The 17,136-nt window shown below is 36.0% G+C and overlaps 2 protein-coding genes across 11 annotated transcripts in view; one reads left to right on the top strand and one right to left on the bottom strand.

The window, feature by feature from the left end:
• Positions 1–4,319: 4,319 nt before the first annotated feature.
• On the bottom strand, positions 4,320–15,243 carry LOC110464453 (cilia- and flagella-associated protein 206-like). 2 transcript variants are annotated; one of them, XM_021519676.1, is made up of 17 exons: positions 15,133–15,243; positions 13,877–14,005; positions 13,617–13,700; positions 13,277–13,367; positions 12,007–12,195; positions 11,278–11,436; positions 10,873–10,965; positions 10,297–10,409; positions 10,004–10,123; positions 9,568–9,672; positions 8,745–8,831; positions 8,401–8,505; positions 8,084–8,226; positions 5,812–5,911; positions 5,288–5,431; positions 4,930–5,018; positions 4,320–4,668 (listed from the first exon to the last, which is right to left on the bottom strand). In XM_021519676.1, exons 2-17 carry the CDS (start codon positions 13,982–13,984, stop codon positions 4,524–4,526), a joined length of 1,875 nt encoding a protein of 624 aa, XP_021375351.1. In that variant the 5' UTR covers positions 13,985–14,005; positions 15,133–15,243; the 3' UTR covers positions 4,320–4,523. The 2 variants fall into 2 exon arrangements, with proteins under 2 accessions (XP_021375351.1, XP_021375361.1); XM_021519686.1 differs by having other exon boundaries at positions 15,146–15,243.
• A 45-nt stretch (positions 15,244–15,288) lies between these two features.
• The window catches only part of LOC110464388 (dedicator of cytokinesis protein 1-like), a 98,832-nt gene continuing 96,984 nt past the window's right edge, over positions 15,289–17,136 (top strand). For all 9 annotated transcript variants that reach the window (XM_021519664.1, XM_021519601.1, XM_021519609.1 and 6 more), the window contains exon 1: positions 15,289–15,421. In XM_021519664.1, the coding sequence (XP_021375339.1) occupies positions 15,376–15,421 (46 nt within the window). In that variant the 5' untranslated portion in view covers positions 15,289–15,375. The remainder of the gene's footprint in view (positions 15,422–17,136) is intronic.

Raw genomic sequence — 17,136 nt, 5'->3', positions numbered from 1 at the left:
CTAGCTGTATGGTGGTAAACAATCAACTTACAGACCTGATGTGTGGTAAACAATCAACTTACATACCTGCATGGTGGTAAACAATCAACTACAGACCTGTATGGTGGTAAACAATCAACTTACAGACCTGTATGGTGGTAACCGTCAAATGAAAGGCATCTGTCTGGCTGTAGGAGTCAAAATAGCCTTGTATGGTTGTAAAAATCCATCTAGATGGCCCCATACTCGTAGTAAGTAATCAAATAATCAACTTAAGGGACCTGTTTAGTGTTGAAGAGGCAGACTTACCCTGTCTGGTGGTGAATATTGTTAATAAGTTATTTATAAGGCACGTTTTATATATATATATATATATATATGTGGCAGCGACGATATTTGTGATATATAGAAGACTGAAGTTCCAGCCCGATATAAATATTTTGGAAAGAATGGAATCTAGCAAAACAATCGCCATCATTGACCGAGAATACAAAAGAGAATGTGTATGATATGGCTTAAATAAGCGTATATGTTAGTAAGTGGCCATGTTCTCTTGTCAACAAGGGTCTATCCTGAGCAACATTTTGTCCTTCACCACATACAAAGCCTAACTTTTGCGATGAGTGCCTTTGTTTACAATGATGATCAGGATCCTTTCTGTAGACTGGGCGATGTTTGATCTCCATGGGCCATGAAAGTTCTCTGATATCACATTTGGTCACAAGGAGAAAGCAATGGTTCTGTAAAGTATCCCTCGTAATATCCACTATTATGACACACCATTAATAGGAAACAAAGAGTAGACCATAGTTTATATTTGGTAAAGATCCAAAGTATTTTTTGTTTGTGGTTTTGCTCCCCACTGTCTTTGATATGTGAGTTGGGTTGACCTTTATGTTCATAACTTGTTTTTTTCTGCTGGCAGGACTATAAGTTGCAAACCCTGTCAATTGTGTAGGTTAGGATGATTTTTAAGAGACCAGGCTGTGGTAATTGTACTGTCGCCATAATGATACGATTACCTTCTATTGGTTTTCAGCCTCTGTAATGACTTTAAAAGACTTGTTCGCCTGTCACACATCGTCGGTACATCAATGTACATAGTTTTTGCCAGAATTTCCCAGACGACATGATGGTGTCACTATGTCGTGCAGGAAGGAATTACACTTCCTGGTACTTTTTTCACTAGGGATGTAACACCATATCGTATAATATCGTGATACTTTATTGTATATCATATCGTATTGATTTGTTTGACTGTATAGTTATACACTATCAGTACTGAAACATTGAAGAATTATCATTTTATAAAAGTAAACATTTCAAAACTTATGTTCCACCTTGACGGGTTATCCTTTTTTTAAAAGCAAACATTTTCAAACTTATGTTCCACCTTGACGGGTTATCCTTTTTTTAAAAGCAAACATTTTCAAACTTATGTTCCACGTTGACGAGTTATCCTTTTATAAAAGCAAACATCTCCAGACTTATGTTTCACGTTGACGGATTATCCTTTTTTAAAAGCTAACATTTCTGTCCCACGTTGACGGGTTATCCTTTTTTAAAAGCAACCATCTCCAAACTTATGTTTCACGTTGACGGATTATCCTTTTTTAAAAGCTAACATTTCTGTTCCACGTTGACGGGTTATCCTTTTTTAAAAGCAAACATCTCCAGACTTATGTTTCACGTTGACGGGTTATCCTGTTTTAAAAGCAAACATCTCCAAACTTATGTTTCACGTTGACGGATTATCCTTTTTTAAAAGCAAACATCTCTAAACTTATGTTCCACGTTGACGGATTATCCTTTTTTGTTTTTTGATAGCAAACATCTCAAAACTGTTGCTCTACGTTGAAGGGTCATCCTCTTTTGTTTTTTGATAGCAAACATCTCAAAACTGTTGTTCTACGTTGAAGGGTCATCTTTTTTTGTTTTTTGATAGCAAACATCTCCAAACTTATGTTCTACGTTGAAGGGTCATCCGTTTTTGTTTTTTGATAGCAAACATCTCCAAACTTAAGTTCTACGTTGAAGGGTCATCCTTTTTTGTTTTTTGATAGCAAACATCTCCAAACTTAAGTTCTACATTCTACGCCTAAATTGTTATGTATGTTTTACAATGACATTAAACCCTTAACTTCGTGTAATGGGCTTAAGAGTGATTTTTTTTAAACTTATCTAGTAATATTTCAAAGATTTTCAATATGAAATAAAGGGTAAAAATTTCAAAACACCATCTCTAACTCTACGATTATCAGAGCTTTGACCTTACAGTGTTGGTATAGTTAATGATGTTGGTTATTATGTATTTGGGTAAACACTTAAATAAGTAATGTGGATTACATATTTAAACAAGAGGCCCAATAGGCCTGCATCGCTGACCTGGTATTCATCTCACACTTGTAACCTTAAAAGTGATCTAAAATAAGACAAAATATCAGTATTTATGACTTAAAGTCATTCAAAAGAACCTGTTAAAAGAATTCAAAACATTTGACCCCTGTGACCTTGAAAGTCTAACAAGGTCAATACAATGAACAAACTTAATAGCCCTTCATCTCAGCATGCAACTCTCCAAATATCACCACCCTAGACCTTTTCTTTAATGAGATAGGGTCATTTAAATGTTTATACATATCTGACCAAATGTGATCTTGAAAGTGGGTCAAGGTCACTCAAATGACATGATAGCCTTTCATCCAAGCATGCAACTGCCCAAATATCAACATTCTGGGCCTCATGGTTATTCAGAAGAAGTTGTTTACAGATTTTTATCATATTTGATTCCATTTATTTGAACAAACTTGATAGCCCTTCATCCTAGCATACTACTTGCCAGATATCATCACCCTTGCCCTTTTGGTTTTTCAGAAAAGGTTGTTTAAAGATTTTAAACATAATGACCCCAGTGACCTAGAATATAGGTCAAGGTAAATCAGCTTAACAAACTTGGTAGCCCATCATCCTATCATGCTACTGGCCAAACATCATCACCCTGGTCATTTTTGTTATTCAGAATTTTTTTAAAGGTTTTAAACATATTTGATACATGTAACCTTGAATATACATGTAGGTCAAGGTCATTCATTTCAACAAATATGGTAGCTCTTCATTCTAGCATGATATCATTACCCTAAGATTTTCGGTTATTCAGAAGAAATCATTTAAATATATTTAAACGTATTTGATCCCTGTGATTTTGACTATAATTCAAGGTCATTTATTTGAACAAAGTTGGTAGCACTTCATCTGAGTATGCTAATGGACAGATATCATCTTCCTGGATCTGATGGTTATTTAGAAGAAATTGTTTTCAGATATTTTATAGACAAATGATCCCTGTGACCTTGAATATGAGTGAAGGTCATTCATCAGCACAAGCTTGTTAGCCCTACATCCCAGCATGCTTCTGTCCAAATATCATCACCCTGGGCATTTTAACATATGTGACCCCTGTGACCTTGAATATTTGTGAAGGTTATTCATTTGAAAACTTGGCAGCCATTTGTCTGTTTGCTTCTGGCCAAATATCATCACCCTAGGCCTTTTGGTTATTAAGAAGATGTTGTTCAAAGTAAAATATTGACGCCGGACGGCCAGGTGAGCTTACAATGAGTAATGAAATTCTATTTTAAGCAGAAAACACTGAAAATGTCTCGGCCACCATGATTGGAAGGTAAATAATAAATAGTTGAGCAATGTTTAATGATCTGGCCTGAACTTATGGCATTGAGATGTGTCCATCTGTTTTATCCATTGTCCTGACCAAGAGGGTTATTGTTACTTTTGGGTCAATATGAGATTTAAGATAGTCACCATGATACCAAATAGAAAGAAATATTTACAAAGAAAAAACAGGTCAGTAATTCAGGTCTTCTGAGCCTCTTGTTGAATTGTTTATAATGTTGAATCTCAGATTTCATGAAAGTATTTTGTAACCCCTGATGCCTTAAAGCATGGAGAGATGATAAGACGATCAGCTGTTTTTAACAATCTAAAATTTAGAGAATTTATTTAGTTACCTATTTTATTTTTATGATTCATTTCTGAATTTGAGATTCACTATATAACATTTGCTAGTAAAATGTAAAAAGTTCAGGCTTTTTTTATATGAACATACTGCATTGGAACAACAGTAACTTATATCAGCAAACGGAAATACCTGCATTAGTTTACATTGTTTAAACGAGTTGTGCAACACTCTGGATTTCCTATTTTAGGAATACAATGACACTTGAATTTGAAAATGTATCTAAATACTCCAATAATAAAATTTGCAGTTTATAGTTTTTTTTCTTCTTGTGAAATTACAACAAATATATAAGAATACAAAAAAATGTACATAATAAATATTTATTCAAGGTAGTTGGCTTATTGTTCAAAGTAAATTCTGCATGGAAAAAATAATACCAGTAATTTACTTTAAATCACATGAATTTTCACTGTTACAGTACAAATCCATTATCACAGAGAAAGTCCGAGGAATGTTCTGGCGAGGTTGTCTCTCCAGACATGTACTAGAGTGGTCCCACTTGGGTGGGTTACGTCTGGTCGACATCTATTGTGAGGTCGACTTTCTCCATCTGTGTGGAGGTGGTCATGCCGCCTCCTCTCAGGCCTGCCAAGAACACCTGGGGGCGGGGGACATTGGTGTAGGCATCAGTCTTTGTCTGGGTCGTGTTTTCTCTGTAAATAAACAAGGAGACAACCATTAGTCATGCGGATCCACTATTCAGTTTTGTATGTGGAGTGCATTGATGACATAAACACTCCTCACATCTGTTACAGTTTTTTTAATTTTTGCAAATTGAAATATTACAAAAAATATATATAATACTTTATTTGAAGAACACACCAGATTTTGATCATTAGGATTTTTTTTCAACAACAATTTCAGCAGCTGATTAAATTTAATCTTAAAATGATTATAAGGGGACAGAAGCATACTTGGGTGGCCAGACTTGGATGGCAGTGTCTCTCCTCATATTGCTGAGGTTGGTCTGTACAGAATGTGTTATACGTGTTCGCAGGTTAGCCTGGAATCAAAACAAAGAAATGATCATCATAGAACTGTTTCTGACACTGAGAGTAGTCACAGAGACCTCACAATTATATCACAGTCACTGTATACACTGGTCTAGAAGTTAAACAATCTGTTCTGAGTGTTATTGTTGAATACTCCAATACATTAAAACAAGTCAAATGCTTTAACCCAGAAAATTAAATGCATTCAAAGATGACATTATTTTAGATGCAATTTTCCAGAACAGTTGTGATTGTTTGCCATCTGTGGACTCCTACTTACTAGTTTGATGGCCTTCCGTCGGAGTTCCCATTCATTCCACTCGTAGGACTTGACGATGTTGGCCTCTAGGAGATGTGTGTCTGTTTGTGTACCGCTATCACACTTAGTAACAGGCTTCTCTATCATACGTCCCTGGTCCTTACCCTACTCAACGACAAAATAATCTGTGATTGACTTACAGTATGGTAGAGTAAGAAACTCTCACATATGTATGTGTCAGGGAGACGGGGAAATTCTGTTGAGTTATTATTTGGAGTAACAGTCGAGGATCTGCAGTGGGTTTAAATACAAATTCATTAGCATGAAAGTTGAATACCCTGATATTTAAGGGGGTCAGGCTTAAACATGATCCATCTGATTGTAAAGCACATACAATGTAATATAACAGGACCTGCTCTTATAAATATGTGTTTTCTTGGCTTTCAAATACGATATAAGCATTTTAATTTTGAAAAAGTTTAAAAATCTTTTTCAAGGAATAAATTAATTCAAATAGGAGGTTGATTCTTGACAACTTTTTATACCTGTGAGTATGGAGTAATAGAGGCAAATTGTGTATGTAGTTCTAAAAGTTGTATCAGCTCCGGACTCTTCTTAGCACCTTCTGCTACCAATCGTATATACCTAGATATATAGAAATTATCATATCAGATGTAGCCTGATCAGAAATGTATCTTATACAGAAAAATGTTATACTTCCATGTGCACGTCACAAAAGTTGTTGAATCAAAAACTGACGGGTTGAAATGAATGATTTCTATTAGTATTTTTCATAGTTGATATGTGAAAGTGAAGAAAAAGCAAGTACCCAATGCACTGAATTGAACCATGGGATACTCTATGACTGCCATACTGCATTGAACCATGGGATACTCTATGACTGTCATACTGCATTCAACCATGGGATACTCTATGACTGTCATACTGCATTCAACCATGGGATACTCTATGACTGTCATACTACATTGAACCATGGGATACTCTATGACTGTCTCACTGCATTGTAACATGGGATACTCTATGACCGTCATACTGCGTTGAACCATGGGATACTCTATGACTATCATACTGCACTGAACCATTGGATACTCTATGACTGTCATACTGAATTGAACCGTGGGATACCCTATGACTGTCATACTGCATTGACCCATGGGATACTCTATGACTGTCATACTGAATTAAACCATGGGATACTATATGACCGTCATACTGCATTGAACCATGGGATCCTCTATGACTATCATACTGCATTGAACCATTGGATACTCTATGACTGTCATACTGCATTGAACCATGCGATACTCTATGACTGTCATACTGCATTGAACTATGGGATACTCTATGACTGTCATACTGCATTAAACCATGGGATACTCTATGACTGTCATACTCCATTGAATCATGGGATACTCTATGACTGTCATACTGCATTAAACCATGGGATACTCTATGACTGTCATACTGCGTTGAACCATGGGATACTCTATGACTATCATACTGCATTGAACCATTGAATACTCTATGACTGTCATACTGAATTGAACCATGGGATCCTCTATGACTGTCATCCTGCATTGAACCATGGGATACTCTATGACAAGCAAGTACCCAATGCACTGAATTGAACCATGGGATACTCTATGACTGTCATACTACATTGAACCATGGGATACTCTATGACTGTTACACTGCATTGAACCATGGGATACTCTATGATTATCATACTGCATTGAACCATTGGATACTCTATGACTGTCATACTGAAGTGAACCATGGGATACTCTATGACTGTCATACTGCATTGACCCATGGGATACTATATGACCGTCATACTGCATTGAACCATGGGATCCTCTATGACCGTCATACTGCATTGAACCATGGGATCCTCTATGACCGTCATACTGCATTGAACCATGTGATACTATATGACCGTCATACTGCATTGAACCATGGGATACCATATGACCGTCATACTGCATTGAACCATGGGATACCATATGACCGTCATACTGCATTGAACCATGGGATCCTCTATGACTGTCATCCTGCATTGAACCATGGGATACTCTATGACAAGCAAGTACCCAATGCACTGAATTGAACCATGGGATACTCTATGACTGTCACACTGCATTGTAACATGGGATACTCTATGACCGTCATACTGCATTGAACCATGGGATACTATATGACCGTCATACTGCATTGAACCATGGGATACTCTATGACTGTCACACTGCATTGAACCATGGGATACTCTATGACCGTCATACTGCATTGAACCATGGGATACTCTATGACTATCATACTGCATTGAACCATTGGATACTCTATGACTGTCATACTGAATTGAACCATGGGATACTCTATGACTGTCATATTGAATTAAACCATGGGATACTCTATGACTGTCATACTGCATTGAACCATGGGATACTTTATCACTGTCATACTGCATTGAACCATGGGATACTCTATGACTGTCATACTGCATTGAACCATGGGATACTCTATGACTGTCATACTGCATTGAAAACTAAATGGTCACTGGATGCACCATGATCGTAGAAAATTACGAGAATTAAGATGAAAGACAATGTATTCATACATTATAATCATTGTCACATTATGTCACTCTGTCAAGCATAGGGACAAAAACTGTCTTTGTCAACTGATGTCCACGCTGCTGAAAAGGTTCAAATGATTCCATAAACAGTAAGACGGACATACACAGAGTATTATAGTGTTTGTTAGAATTAACATTGAAGTGTTGTTAAGATAAAATCTTACCCGTCTGGATTTTGTGTGAACTCATATGCAGCTTGTTTAGATGAGAATGCATAATAGTGGTCCTTATATCGCAGGACACCTATTTCTGGGTTACTGGGAATCAGCAGACGGTCGAAGTTCCCTAATGCCCACGCACAGAAAGCCTGCAAGCATACAACATGACTTGTATCAGATCATGAAACAAATTAGAAGAAAAAAATAGAAAAAGGTGTATAGCACCATTAATTCTCAGTTAGAAGTCAGGATGAAGTAAGTTTTGAATTCAATTCTGAACATTTGCACAACTTCACCAGACTTGAAGTATAAGGATAGCTTACTCTGTATTGAATGGGAAGTTTGTTGAAGTTCTTTGTTGTTTCTTGATAGAGCCAGTCAAAGTCTTTCAGTTCTTTTGGATTAATTCGGTTTTCAGGTCCACTTGTCTAAAACAAAAACAACACATTACATTAATCCCCATCATTTAATTTTCTCAAATTACTCAAGAAATAGCCAGGAAATTAAACAACTTTACTTATTTACAAATTTTCTAAAAAGTCAAGCTTTCTATTTACTGGGAACACTACAACTGATATCTTGATTTATTCAATCAAAATTAAATTATATTGCATCATCTTCACCAAATTACATGAATTTCGTACAGTAACAAAATGTTAACACTAACCTCTTGTAGTCGTTGTTCGTCTGTCTTTATTGGTGCCCCCTCTAGGAAGGGAGCTAACACCTCATCACTAAACAGTTCTCTGTGTCCCTGGAAACAAAAAACAGTAGGATTGACAACTGGTCTATTGGTGATCATGTTATTAAGGACTCTGAGGAATGACATCAGGAATAATTGTATATTTCCCCACTTTCAAGGTGAGATTAAAGTATCTGCAAAGTGGGGAATGATTCTTTTCTCTCAACACTGAAAAGAATTGTTTTGGTAATAAATGCTCTCTGTGTCAAGTGCTCCAGGCTTGTGGAAATATTACTAAGGAAGCTGAGGAACCATAGAAATAAGTTGAAGGCTGGGGAGAATGTTACTATGGTGACAAAAACAAATAGCCTAGAGAATAGTTGGAGGCTGGGGAGAAAGTTACTATGGTGACAAAAAACTTAGCCTAGAGAATAGTTGAAGGCTGGGGAGAATGTTACTATGGTGACAAAAAACTTAGCCTAGAGAATAGTTGGAGGCTGGGGAGAATGTTACTATGGTGACAAAAAACTTAGCCTAAAGAATAGTTGGAGGCTAGGGAGAATGTTACTATGGTGACAAAAAACTTAGCCTAGAGAATGGTTGGAGGCTGGGGAGAATGTTACTATGGTGACAAAAAACTTACCCTAGAGGATAGTTGCAGGCTGGGGAGAATGTTACTATGGTGACAAAAACCTTACCCTAGAGGATAGTTGGAGGCTGGGGAGAATGTAACTAAGGCAATAAAAGACTTATCCTAGAGAATAGCTGGAGGCTGGGGAGAATGTTACTAAGGCAATAAAAGACTTACCCTTGAGAATGGCTCCAGGCTGGCGAGGATGTTACTAAGAACACTGAGAAGGACCATCTCATCCTGGAAACAGCTCCACAGCTGGGACAGGTGGATAAACTGGGGCTGTAGTGGAAATTATCATATATAAGTAAAGGTCTGGATCATTCCCTCAGTGTAGATAGATGGGAAGATGACAGCACTCAATTCCTTGTATGAAGGTAAAATATTTAATAATGAAGATATATGGGAATTGATACAGTGTTCTGGTGGCTCCAGTATCCCAAGCAATGATTGTTCATACCAGTTCAGCAAGTTAGTCAAAATCTATTTATATTTACAATATAGATATTGGTAATTGTGCACTGTGATGTTTGAAGGTCCTCATGAGGTGAGCTCTGTAGGTGAAGGGATGGTTGTATATTATGTTTAAATAGCAGTGAGTTAAACTACTCACATAAACCTGGGCTGTTGGGACAGCTGTTTTTGACTGGACAGTGGCCTGAAGCTGTTCCATCCTTGTGGCCAGCTGTTGTTCTAGCTGCTCCACCTGCTGAGCACAGCTGATCACATCATTCTAAAAGGGGAGATAATAAATTAATTTAGTAAATGACTTTCAGGAAACTGAATATTCAGTAGAAATGCAAGAATTCTAATGTATGAAGAATTAGAAGAATAGAATGCTGATCACACAAGAAGAACCCTGAACATACACATACCATCCTACTTGACTTTAGAAGTAATACTCACTAAGATGACCCTGAGGAAGGCCTCGTGTTGTCGGGTGTTGATGAGGGAGTCCTTGACGAGTTGTGTTGAAGGGCCTTCTTGACTGTCAGCATTCTGCATCTTCTCTATCAATGCTAGAAAAAGCCAACACAAACATTGTTCAAATCATGTAAACAACTCTTGAACTTAATTAAAATTTGTTTCAAAAGAGGAGTCTTTTTTGTTCCCAACATGATATAGCAGAATGAGACATTCATCCCTGTGACATAGGAATGTCCCCACCTCACTGCCTTATTGATAACAATAATACATTTTTATTTTTAGAAATAGTGACCCTGAAAGTTTCATCAGAAACTTGAAACACAACCTATTTGAGGTATTTAGTACTGATGCCTCATATAAAAATCTAAATAAACTGGGGACAAGTACAGCAATGATGAGCATGTTTCACATATAATGAAAGTGACCTTGATCCCAGGCTCAGAACCATGATATGCACACTTCAAGGTATTTTAGTACATGCACTGAATCCCTGAGTTCATTTTTTTGAGGATGATATGGTGAAATGTTTGAGCACGACTGTTGTATAACACCTACCTGTATAATTGGCAGCACATCTAAGTGTAGCCTGCACCTCGGAGTCAACATTCTGTGTTGTCGCTGGCACAGCCTCATTCAAAATGGCAGGCACTGAAACAGGAAATACACATTCTGATAGAAACAAAATCTGTTACTAAATAATTTTAAAACACTAGAGAAAGGGGATATATTTGTCTTAAACTTGACTAATTAATGAGACCTTAATAGCATGTCAACACAAATGGTAGAAAATAGTCAAAAAGAAAATAAAGTAGATAAGAAAAAAGGATGATTATGATATGTTCCATAATTGAAATTTAATATCTAAATTGACCAAAATCATTGAACTTGATGTCTGTAATGAATGTTTCAGTGACTATAAACAACATCAACAAGAGGCTAGCTAGGCTGGCACACACTTACAATCATCTATGCCCTCTCCTCCCTTGCCACATTCCTTGTTGAACAGTCGGATACCGGTGACAATCATGGTGAGCTCCAGCAGTTGTCTTTCCTTGTCTCGTTTGGTGAGTGACATAAATGTGCCAAGTTCTGTCTGAGGAAACACACTCTGGAGGGCAGCTGTGGAGACAAGGGGAGATCAATCTTTAAATGTTACTATTCTGAAGATATTCTCTGGAGGACAGTGTAGATAAGAGTTACAAGTGCTGTTTTTGAAACAAATCTCAAATGAGTTTTAAAATAATGAAAATCAATATTGATGCCAAGATGTCTCAATTCATACACACTGTCAAGCAGCAGTTGAAGATGACAGTATTCATCAATATATAATATTTACTAAGTAAATACATAATTGCTTACTGCAAAATTATAGCCAAGTATCTGATATAACTAAAATACTTCAGTGACAGCCTCATCTTGACCTCCCTGCCTCAAGGCAGTTTATGGGTAAGAAAAAGGCTAGCAGGTTTTAATATTTTGCATGTTCACCATTGAACTCATTTCCAATGTAGTAAAAATCATCCATCAATTATTGCTTGTTTATCAACAATATTGAAGCTGTTTTTGTACCACTTGTTTATTTAAAATGTATATGTAAGATAATTGGAAAGAAAGGACACTCTACATTGCCTACATAAGCTGAATAGCTGTAATTGACCAACATCAGCCCTCTGACACATGTTACTGTACCTGTAGCCTCCCTGACCACAGCTATGTCTGTGGGGCTCCCTAAGCCAGACCTCAACAGGACAGCAGACACTATTTTACGATACAGACTCTCGAGCTCCTCGCGAGTGCGGGCCCTACTGTCTGTGATCTCTCGGATGACAGGCTGTAGACGAGACTCCAGGACTCGCCTGTGTTCCTCCAGGAAATCAGCTAAACAAAATAAAAGGAATGCCATTCTTAATTAATATATTTTATAAAGTACCTTCAATCTCATTATAAATCCATTACTGTTTGACTGTAAAGACATAAAGATTACTGGTAACCAGGCACTAAAAGTGATGTTGATATTAGACCGTTTTTGTCTTTGGGTTGGTTTTTTACTGGCAAAAAAAAAGTTTGAAAAAATGACATGTACATAAACTGGTTATAAATTATTATTATACCTCTACTTATTTTACATTATACAAAAGTAACCACATAAACAAGCTATTTCCCCTCTAACTGCATGCCAGGGAAATAGTTCGTCTGGAGGGGTGCAATAGTTTTGAAACTATTTCCCTCGGAAAATGCGGGAAATTGAGTGACGTCGTGGGCGGTGCCTGACCGAATATTGACCAATCGGCGCAATCGAATTGCGTCGGCAATTTCCGGCCAGCGGAGCCGGTACTTTCTGGACCGACCTTCACCTTGCATTGTTGTTGACAAACGACAACAGAAATGGCGACCCCCAGGTTTTCTGTCTTGGATGAGAGCGAGTTGTCGGACATATTAAAGGCAAAAGACAGTTGGAACACCAAAAAACCCCAGTACAGGCATACGTTACATTGCTCTCTAGCTACCTCGCTGAAAAGGGTTTGGATATCGTTAATAAAGTGTCCCAACTGTTGAAAATTTGTTGTCTAATACTATTTAGAATATTGTAAGGGAGTGTTTGTATTGGTATAATAAAACAGTTGAAGTATGGGTATTTCGGGATATAGCAAGTTTATGATCCCCCTTGTCCAGGACTATTTCCCTCGGCTTCGCCTTGGGAAATAGTCCTGGCCTCCGGGGGTCATAAACTTGCTATATCCCTCATACCCATACTTGAACTGTTAACTATATTGGTAATAGCTGATATGGGGCAAAGAAGTAATTCCAACAGTGTGGACAAGTTTAGGTGGTCAAATTTTCGGAGCAATCCCCTCCTTTTTCAAGACACAGTGAACACAACAATTAAGGGAGAAACCGGATCATAATAGCTGATATATACAGTATTATCGAAAATCTAATAAAGACTCATTATACTCACATCTAGTAGTGTAATTCATATCAAAGTACACCTGCATTTTCACTGTATCAAGGGAAGGAGACCTGGAGTCCATGAGCCGCTCCACACACAACTGAAAATGATTGTAATTTTTTTTTTGTAAAATTATGCCTTGAATTTTGTTAAAACAGAACATGTTTTACAGTTCAAGTTTTCAATTACATGATCAATTTATTTAACTGTAGTGTAAATACATAGTACATTGATTCTATTGTTTGTAATTCATTCACCAATACGGTTTGCATGTCATATATGGTATTTATCACTGTCTTATCCTGCAAAAATAGGATTCACTCTTTAAATCAAATAATAATTACTATACCTTGATAAGTTTCTGTACATCATCCTTAGTTAATGTTCGATCAACATTAAACTCATTTGATGGTTCCAACACAACAGCTTTCACCTAAAATTGTAATCAAATACACCACTTAACCGAAGCACTTCTAAAAGTAACCAAGTTAAATCAATTTCAAATAAATAATAACTGATTTGTTGATAATAACAAATCGTTTGATTTTAAGGTAAAATAATGTCAACTTCTTTTTCTTTCTGAGTTGCCAAGCAGGAGTCCATACCTACCATGAATGCAACAAGAGTCTCTGATACTGCTTGCCCTTTGCTTGCACATTCTTGAGCAATTTCTCTAATGATGTTTTTAATGACACTTTCTGCTTGTGCTCGTGACATCTTGGCTTTGAATCTGACTTCCTGAATATTAGAAGAAAAAAGTACATATGAAATGACAGTTTTGTATCTTTATCTGTAGATATTACCAACGGATATTACCAACAGATATTACCAATGGATATTACCAACAGATAGGACATTTATTTAGTAAATTTAACGAACAACGTTGTACCATTTTCAGCGGAAAAATTGAATACATGTATAAAAATATAATACAACATACATGTGTGTTACCTTTATTTTCTCAAAGAAAAGCCCTTTTGTCACTATTTTCTTGTATAATCAGAGGCTATGTGGCAATTCAGTAGGGTACACAACACTAATAACAAAACCATCACTTTTATCCATTTAGTTAAATATGTAAGAGAGTGTTTTAAATGGAATACTATGAGTATGTCATGAAAAGAATGCATTGCAACAAAGTTATTTTACAGTATTTGTATTTATATGGTCCAGATGTGAACATAGTTGTTTGCACCATTTTTAATATGGTTCAGAGTGTTTACTTCACCAACAAACCGATCATGTCAATAAACATATGCTGTATATATGTGCAACAATAAAAAAATCAAAGCACTGTGTCTGGACCTCTGACAATATGTAGAAAATTGGCATCTGCATCACTTAATTTTGTAAAGAATGTAGCATATTAACTATACTATTAAGACTCTAATTTAAACATAATGTAAATGTATAAAACACCATAAAACAGCGTTTACACGTGTATGAGTGTCTGCTCATTACATGTAGGTTACACATATTTCCTATCAGTTCGTCTATCGAAAGAAAAACTTCCTGAACCCTCTCTCATGGATATGAATAAATTATGATGACAGTATCAACACTGGCTACTAATTGCAGCGGTAGATTCACTTACATTGTGACATTGAGCAGTAATCTGCATTGTTTTTTATAATATTAATGTTTATTTCAGGAAATAGATCATAGACATCACATGTAACATGACAGTTGACATACATATAACAGTACAACATACATATATATTACTAAAAATATTGAACAGAATATTACAGGTTTTTGGAGCAGTCCAAGGAGCAGGTGATTAATAGAAACAAACTTGCAATAAATGAGGATACGCAAGTTTTTATAACATCTTTAACAATTAGTTGTTAGTTGCTTACACATACCTGTACAATATACCTGAAAGGAAGTCAAACTAGATCACAACAATATCTCTAAAGTGTCTGAGGAAGTCAACTTCCACTGGTGTCCTCCATGTTGTTTATGTCCATGGATACGTCGGGCGCGCGCATATTCCGGAAACAAAATTAAACCACGTGATATCAATGGCCGTCAGCTTCATCCAAAATGATCCAGAGAATGTTACCCGAGATAAGTTTACAGATATATGGCTTTAACATTGTGAAAGCATGATGCAGTGGCACAAAGCCGATAGGAGTCGCAGATATGGAGTCGGTAAGTTATTAATTACATACATTTTAATTGGATAATACAAAGTAAACTTGATTTTTTAAACGAGGAAGTGAGACAGCTTTAGAGAAAGTGATGCTGATATCACAATGCAAAATGCCGACACGCGAACCTGGTATTGTTTATTGTGTTTTATCGAGTAAACAAAAAAACATTTACTGTGTTTCTGTGGATAGCCTCAATTCATTATGCGCCAATTGTTTATTTTTTAAAACATTGATTTCTGAGTCAATATTGACATGACTTCGAAAAAATTAAAAAGCTCGAATTTGTATTGAATGACTTTCATACACAATAACACGGAAGGGACATAATATTTTTTTCTTTTTTTCTTTGTGACGTTTTGTTGAAAAGACATTTAACATAAAGAATAACATGCAAAGCAAAATTCAGCAGTGTCCAAAATCATATATTTTCTCCATATAATTTGTTTATTTTAATTGCATTAAGGATCATTAAGTAAACTTCATTCTAATCCTATGTGTATATTGTACACATACTCTCACATTGATGGTGTGGTCTCACTTTCATTCCAATGGGTTGTTTTTATCATAAGACTCAATGATTTGCTGTTTCATAGTACTAGCCCACAGCTGCAGGTTGATTTTGAAAAAAAATGTTCTAGCCCAACCTAATATATTAATAGTAAATATGGAAAATTTTCACTAGCCGAACATAAAATGAGGTAACCTTGGGTGCCAGGCTAGAGAAAATGTATTCCTCCTAGTCTATTTCGTAAACCTGATCTCTGATATCTAGATGATGCAATTAAATTTGGGAACACAAATATTTTACTTGAATGTGTACATGTATAGTATTGATATAAGCTTCAAACTTCCCTTTTAGTTTTGATTATGTCCCATTTATTTAAATTGAATGTAAATTGAACAATATGCCATATGGTCACACTGGTAAAAGACAAGTTGCCTCCAACTGACTCGGCTAATCGAAAATTTCCCTTTAGCTGATCATTTGGTAGTGTTGGGCTAATAAAACAGAGGTCAAACTTTACTGAGAGCTTTGAAAAAACAATGACGTCTTTTACATTGCATTTTTGGTGTCAATGTAAGAGCTCAGAAAATATTAAAAATGATATGAGCATTGCTCTCACAAGCCTCACTGTTACCCCTGGAATCAAGCGGATGAGATCTCTCCTGAAGGAGGAGTAAATTACTACTTGAAGAAAAAATTTCAGCTTCTGTTAAATGGCGAACAGTCCGTGACTTATGGTTGTTATATTGGGTGTTGGCAATAATTTATATACTAGTAAAATACATAATGCATAATTTGCTGACAATTGTACTTAAAATAATAAGTAAACTAAAAGTTTGTACTGTACATTATACAGGTCTGACGAACGATTAACTAGATCAGCCTTGACCTCATCATTATAAATAGGAAATAGCTATAGCTAGTCATATCAGTACATGTTGAATTATATTAGGCTAACTTATTAAAAAAATATACATAATTAATATGATAAGCTACATACATAACATATTACCAAAGAGCTGTGTTTTATTTGTCTACCTTAATCTTTATAAAGGGAGCTTTTAAATATGTATAATGTAATTATTTAGAATTCCCTGAGTTTTAAACAATATTAATGCATGTTCAGTCTGGTATATATATACTGGTATATATTGTGATCATCAATTACCAAGTCCACTTTTTTTTTTATTTCAAGTAGATCTAACAGT

This window comes from Mizuhopecten yessoensis, unplaced genomic scaffold, assembly GCF_002113885.1.
Source record: "Mizuhopecten yessoensis strain PY_sf001 unplaced genomic scaffold, ASM211388v2 scaffold1539, whole genome shotgun sequence".
Lineage (NCBI taxonomy): Eukaryota > Metazoa > Mollusca > Bivalvia > Pectinida > Pectinidae > Mizuhopecten > Mizuhopecten yessoensis.
The sequence above is the reverse complement of the archived record's forward strand: the minus strand, read 5'-3'. Positions and strand labels throughout refer to the sequence as shown.